At 35.7% G+C, this 5,903-nt stretch overlaps 2 protein-coding genes across 2 annotated transcripts in view; both read left to right on the forward strand.

Moving 5' to 3' along the window:
- Positions 1-2,075, forward strand: part of LOC107458569 (NAC domain-containing protein 21/22) — a 6,118-nt gene extending 4,043 nt beyond the window's left edge. The window contains exon 3 of the mRNA XM_016076787.3: positions 1,249-2,075. Coding sequence (XP_015932273.1) covers positions 1,249-1,776 — 528 coding nt within the window. The 3' untranslated portion in view covers positions 1,777-2,075. The remainder of the gene's footprint in view (positions 1-1,248) is intronic.
- A 1,314-nt stretch (positions 2,076-3,389) lies between these two features.
- Positions 3,390-5,028, forward strand: LOC107458556 (protein FAR1-RELATED SEQUENCE 5-like). The gene is made up of 4 exons (XM_016076760.1): positions 3,390-3,425; positions 3,761-3,826; positions 3,924-4,022; positions 4,081-5,028. Exons 1-4 carry the CDS (start codon positions 3,390-3,392, stop codon positions 5,026-5,028), a joined length of 1,149 nt encoding a protein of 382 aa, XP_015932246.1.
- The last annotated feature ends 875 nt before the right edge of the window (positions 5,029-5,903 follow it).

Consider the following 5,903-nt stretch of genomic DNA (forward strand, 5'->3'; position numbering starts at 1 on the left):
TCACTTTCACTCTCTCCTTTTTTTTTTTTACTCTTCATAACTACTTCTTCTTTTATTTTTCTAAATACAACATTTTTTATTTTATTTTTTTAATATTTTCCAAAAATGAATTCAATTTTTCTATCATTATCCGAATTAAGATTTAGCTTATCCAATAATAAGACACTTGAATCATTGTAATGTCTCCAGCTTAATATATATACATGCATTTTTTTATATTATATTCTATTTAAGTTATTAATTTTATCTAAAACTTTTCTCTGATATTATCCTATTATATATATAATATTATTTATTGTATTAATCAATTTAGATTGGTAATAATTTGTCTAATAATAAATTCTTAAATAAAATTTAAATCTGTATTAAATTATTCTTTGGCCTATCAAATTGAAAATACTTTTAAAATTTAAAAAAATTGTTAATATATTAGTTAATTGATTTGGTTAGTATATTAAGGTTAATTTTTAATTTAGTTTTTTATACAAAAATAAAATATTTAAATTATATGCATTTGTCTAAATTATTTTGTATGATATTATTTCATTAGCCATTAGGCGTATGCATTTTTGGTTAATTTTTTATCGGTTATTATTTATAACAGGTGGCTACTCCAAGAAAAATTTTATAATTATAATCGTGTGAAGATATTTTATTTTAATTATTGAATGATAAATTATAAAGTTTGATTTTTATATGTTATTAAAAATACTATCTTTATTTAAAATATAACTAAACAAATAAGTGATATTTTTTAAACAAGAATCATTATTTCATTAAAGTAATTTTCTTTATAATATATAACACATATAGGGTAATAGCAAACGGTATTATTATATTTTATTTTGTATTATTTTCTTTGCACAATTGCATGATTCATGGAAGAAACTTAGCTTGTGATAACGTAATTAATTTCTTTTCAAGGATTTTGACTTTTTGCAATCAGTTTTTGCTAGCTCTACCGAAACCAAATTTGTCTCACATGCTTATTGGCTAGAATGTGACTTCAGAAAGATATGGGGTAGCTGACCTAAGATTCTCTTTGAATTTTTTATTAAATGCCATATGTAAGCAATATGAAAGCACCTAATTCTCATAGATTTATTGATCTAAGAAATATTAATACTCCTTAAGGCTATTACTAAAATTTAGTATCTATACTATATGTTTATACTTTAATTTATCCCACCATTACACTCCATATTTCTTTCCTCCCATTTCCTCAGTGTGTTTTTTTTCCCCATACAGGAAGATTGGGTGTTGTGTAGGGTATTCTACAAGAACAGAGAAGTTGGTGGCAAACCTAATAGCATGGGAAGCTGTTATGATGACACGGGCTCTTCATCTCTTCCAGCATTAATGGATTCTTACATCAGCTTTGACCAACAACAACAACCTCAAACCCATCTTCATGCTGATGAGTATGAGCAAGTGCCCTGCTTCTCCATTTTCTCTCACACCCAAACAAGCCCTATTTTCAACCACATAATGGAGCCTAAGTTATTCCCTACCAACAACAACAACAATAATGCAACTTTATATGGTGGAGGAGGAACTACTACAACACCCAATTTGGGTTCTTGCTTAGACCCTTTTTCATGTGATAGGAAAGTATTGAAAGCTGTTTTGAGTCAGCTCACAAATATGGAAAGAAACATACCTAATAATAATAACAACAATACAAATAGTATAAAAGGGTCACCAAGTTTAGGAGAAGGTAGTTCTGAGAGTTACTTATCTGAGGTTGGCATGCCCAACTTGTGGAACAATTATTGATGTGGTAGTCCCTATAGGCTTTGTAATTTGTTTATATACTTTCCCCCAAAATTAATTTATCCATCCATGTTCTTCATATGCCACAAGGAAGTGGAAAAAATATATATGAAGAATCAATAGAATTTTGGAGGAGGGGGAAATTCTCATTGGAATTTTAAGTCATTGTGGTGGGTATCTAGCGTTTCACCCATTGTGTGCATGTCCCCAATATATTAGGAAAACGGGACTTGTAATTCAAACTCAAAAATATTTGTAGTTAATTTTAGTTAGTGGATGAATTGTTTCTTCTTGCCAAGTAACTAAGAGTAGTAATATTCGGAATTCAACCTTTTTTTTTAATTAATATGAATTAATTTTTTAAAATTGTTTTGTTTATCTTATATTTTAGATTTCAAATCATAAAACTTTAGACCCTAATTAAATTATAAATTCTAAATCCTTTAAAAAAAATTATAATTAAAAAAATTGATTATTAATGTTGATTAATAAAAATTAGTGTCATATTTTTCATTAATTAATTAGATGACGATTGATATAATGGGCATATATTGATAATTAGTTAATTACTAATTATAAAGGATGGATCACATGTATAAACCATGTAGCTTTGAGACTAAGGAGTTTCATGTGGAAATACTAGATAAATGACTTATTATACTCTTTTGGCTCATATGTTAAGTTCACACACAGTTTTTTCTATATATTTCACATATTATTTAAGGATGATAAATATGACAACTCAATCATATATATGTATAAGAAAAAAAAATTCACAAATTAAAATATTGCTCATATGTATCACAGACATTATTTAAAACCATGTGGTTAAGTGTTTTCCAACAACCATTATTTGAGTTACCTTTAGGGTTTACAAAATTATTAAATATTTACCTATGACTGGCCTAGCTAATAATACACATATAATATATTTTCATGTTACTTATTAGAATTAAATTAAACTAACTTAAGCCTAAAAACCAGTTTAATTAATGAAAATTATCAAGCGCTTATGAATATATATGTGGAGCTGGCTATAATCCAAATCTTCTTGAAGAAGTAGTTGCTATAATCGGGTTATGTTAAAAAATTTTATTGAGTAAAAAAGTGTATATACTATAATAATCCTTTTTGGGATCTTCCATGCAACCAACACAATAATTGATCAAAAAACAAATAATAAAGCTAATTTCCTTTTATGGCAGATAATATATCTTTGACGTAATTATCTCGTCATAGTTCATAATAGTGGATTAGTGGTAGCAGCCCAAAATAAACAATGAAGGTCGTTTATATGATGATCCATAAGCTGATTAAGTACTTTCATCATTATTATTATAATTGCGTGGTTATAGTAAAAAAATGAATATCATTTATCTAAAATAACTAATGGGCCAAAATAAAAAAAAAAGGGAGAGGAGACAAAAATCTGGTATTGAATCAAAGCCCCGAACTCCATTAATAGATAGGTGAAAGCTGTGTTGGGTTCAGTGTGAAGCTTAGCTTTGTTTGGTCGACCTGTGCGGAGACGGCAGTCCACGGCGGAGGAGAACGCGGGATTGAACGGTGCGGAAGCACAGATCAAGATCTAGCTGTCTGGAGGTTCACAATAAAGGATGGAAATGGATCACATAGGACAACGAGATTCGCAGGTACGCTTTGTCGGTATCACTGAGGTTTTTACACCGTCCAATAATACCGGGGGAGGTATGCGCAGAAATTGATTTCAATTGGGGGGCCGTGCCTCCTTGTGTCCCCAACAGTTTTAACCGTTTGATTTTTCGGGGTTGCCGTTTATTATGGCACATAGCCGAATTATATTTGTTACTTTTTAAATTTTGTACCGAAAATTGGGGTTGGTCCTTACAGTTGAATGAGTTTTAGTTGGATTATTTTAGAGTGTCTAGAATTATGGCTGCATGTTCGTGGTTATGGTTGATAACGCCGATGTTCTGTTCGCTCACTGCGATTTTTTGAACTGTGACAGCCGAATGGGTTTGTGGAGCCTAGCTATGAGTTTTCATCCAATTTTGACCGAGTCCATGTGTCTCAGGTGTGTTTGTTGCTCATGTTATGAGTTTTTGTTGACTGGTTTATGTTGATGTGGCCCACCGCCTGTTGTCACACATGCCGCATGTTGTTCGTTGCAGGATGCTGATGATGGAATGAGCGGCGAAACCGTGCCGGTAGAGGAAGCAGAAGCGATAGATTCGTCCGCCGCAGATGCGGACCTAGATGCAGAAGCAGCAGTGAGGATTGTTGACGGGATAGGGTCCTTTGGCGCAATTGAATTTTCTTCCCTAACAGGGAGCTTATGACTACTACAACAAATACAGTCGCATCAAGGGATTCTCGATCAGGAGGTCCAAGGTGGGTCGCAGAACAAAACAGGGGGCAGAGGGCGAAATCATTTGGCAGATATTTGTGTGCTCGAGGGAAGGAGAGCGAGATGGGAAACACATGCAGCGGGAAGACAGGAAGATGGATTCTCGACCGATCACACGGTGCGGGTGTGAAGCACGGATTAAGGTCCACGTTGATGATGCCAGCGGGCAATGGGTTGTTGAACAATTCTGCGATAACCATAATCATCCCATGCTGGATGCGAGGTTCAAGGGTCTGTCGCGGTCACACAGAGCAGTCAAGAAAGGCAATTTGCACCAAATTAATCAGTCAGGAGGATTCGAGACTGTTGGGTTCGAGATAAAGGACATATATAATGAGATAGAGAAGCAAAGGCGGGCTGGCGCGACAGATGCTGAGGCCGCGTTGAAGTTCTTGGGAACTTTAAGGACCACTGATTCTGGGATGTTCTGGAAGTACTCACTGGATGTTGACAAGAGGTTGGAAAATCTCTTCTGGTGCGATGGTACAAGTCTTTATGACTACAGGGTGTTCGGGAATGTCCTGGGTTTTGATGCAACGTACGATCGTAACAAATACAAGTGCCCTTTGGAAATATTTTCAGGGGTGGACCATCATATGAGGACGGTGGTGTTTGGCTGCGCCATCTTGAGCAACGAGAGCGAAGGAAGCTATGTGTGGTTGTTGCGGTCATTTCTTGAGGCAATGAAAGGAAAACAGCCGAAGTCTGTCATCACGGACGGGGACCTCGCCATAAAGAGTGCGGTTAGCACAGTTTTTCCCGGTGCACATCACAGATTGTGTAGCTGGCATTTGTTAAGGAACGCCACTGCTGGAGTTGGACGGCCGGGTTTTCTTAGAAAATTCCGTCTATGCCTCATGGGAGTCTAGAGGTTGACAAATTTGAGAGAATATGGACGGATAATGTGGCATACCATATGTTGGAGGATCATCCCTGGATAGTGAACATGTATGCAAAGAAGCATTCATGGTCTAATGCCTATATCCGGGGAAAATTCTTCGCGGGATTGAAGACGACATCGAGGTGCGAGGCTTTGAATATGCAGCTTGGAAAATTTATACACAACGGGTACAATCTGAGGGAGTTTGTGGAGCACTTCCAACACTCTTTGGAATTCATGAGGAGGAGAGAACTAGTGGCAGACTACAAGTCTGCGTATGGCAAGCCTATTGTAAAGACGAAACTCGAGGCCATTGAGCAGTTCGCTGTGACGGTTTATACAAGAGAGGTTTTTGAACTGTTTCGGGAGGTGCTGATGCTAGCCAGCAATGTTAGAGTTGTGTCCTGATGAGCGGATAATTTGTACGCTTTTTGGCATTGTTTTTAGTATGTTTTTAGTATGATCTAGTTAGTTTTTAGTATATTTTTATTAGTTTTTAGTTAAAATTCACTTTTCTGGACTTTACTATGAGTTTGTGTGTTTTTTTGTGATTTCAGGTATTTTCTGGCTGAAATTGAGGGACCTGAGCAAAAATCTGATTCAGAGACTGAAAAGGACTGCAGATGCTGTTGGATTCTGACCTCCCTGCACTCGAAGCGGATTTTCTGGAGCTACAGAATCCCAATTGGCGCGCTCTCAACGGCGTTGGAAAGTAGACATCCTGGGCTTTCCAGCAATATATGATAGTCCATACTTTGCCCAAGATTTGATGGCCCAAACCGGCGTTCAAAGTCACCCTCAGAAATCCCAGCGTTAAACGCCGGAACTGGCACCAAAATGGGAGTTAAACGCCCAAACTGGCAC

The sequence above is a fragment of the Arachis duranensis genome, chromosome 7 (assembly GCF_000817695.3).
Source record: "Arachis duranensis cultivar V14167 chromosome 7, aradu.V14167.gnm2.J7QH, whole genome shotgun sequence".
In the NCBI taxonomy this organism is placed as follows: domain Eukaryota; kingdom Viridiplantae; phylum Streptophyta; class Magnoliopsida; order Fabales; family Fabaceae; genus Arachis; species Arachis duranensis.

What these genes read in the sequence shown, in the direction of transcription:
- LOC107458556 (XM_016076760.1), top strand. Translation starts at nt 3,390, where the DNA reads ATGGAAATGGATCACATAGGACAACGAGATTCGCAG. An exon ending in TAGGACAACGAGATTCGCAG is followed by an intron (nt 3,426 to 3,760) that starts GTACGCTTTGTC and finishes GAACTGTGACAG; the next exon opens with CCGAATGGGTTTGTGGAGCC. An exon ending in ACCGAGTCCATGTGTCTCAG is followed by an intron (nt 3,827 to 3,923) that starts GTGTGTTTGTTG and finishes TGTTCGTTGCAG; the next exon opens with GATGCTGATGATGGAATGAG.